We start from the raw sequence: 544 nt of genomic DNA on the forward strand, positions 1-544 counted from the left end.
TCCATAACATATCTTTCACGCAGCCGTCACCAAACACACACACTCTTTCAATAGAGCAATCAGCCAATCTTATATGCAATAACTGTTTCAAATACGGCAAAGACTCACTCACTTTATCAGGCACTCTTATAAGGTAGCATTGCCAAGAACATATCAGCAAATAAATCAAAAAATAAGGCAACTCAATATAGAGCGTTTGCTCACATGCTCAAACAAAAGCAAAGTGCAACCTGAAACTCCAGACAGAAGAAATGGAGACTAGGAGACGAGAGCGAGGAGAACCGAGGAGTGCTACGTGTTCTCATCAGCAGCAATGAGGGGGACTTTGGACTCGCTGTCCATCTCGGGCTGGATCTCAACCACTTGACTGTCCTCTAGGCCTATGGATCCGGCCTGCAGTCCTCGGCCTCTCGCCCCCCCGGCCACAGCACAGCCACGCCAGTCCCAGTGGGTGAGGGTCACTTCCAGAGTGTAGTACAGCGACCAGAACAGGGCGAAGCAGCCCAGCAGCAGGAGAGACTACACATCACAGAACAACGGGTCA

General features: G+C 49.8%; 1 protein-coding gene across 1 annotated transcript in view; it reads right to left on the reverse strand.

The window, feature by feature from the left end:
* Window positions 1-291: 291 nt before the first annotated feature.
* Window positions 292-544, reverse strand: part of pcsk7 (proprotein convertase subtilisin/kexin type 7) — a gene marked incomplete at its 5' end in the record, with an annotated part of 41594 nt that continues 41341 nt past the window's right edge. Inside the window, one exon of the mRNA XM_056238788.1 lies at window positions 292-519. Coding sequence (XP_056094763.1) covers window positions 292-519 — 228 coding nt within the window. The remainder of the gene's footprint in view (window positions 520-544) is intronic.

The sequence above is a fragment of the Rhinichthys klamathensis genome, unplaced genomic scaffold (assembly GCF_029890125.1).
Source record: "Rhinichthys klamathensis goyatoka isolate OS25496 unplaced genomic scaffold, OSU_Roscu_1.1 h1tg000540l_1, whole genome shotgun sequence".
Classification (NCBI taxonomy): Eukaryota; Metazoa; Chordata; class Actinopteri; order Cypriniformes; family Leuciscidae; genus Rhinichthys; species Rhinichthys klamathensis.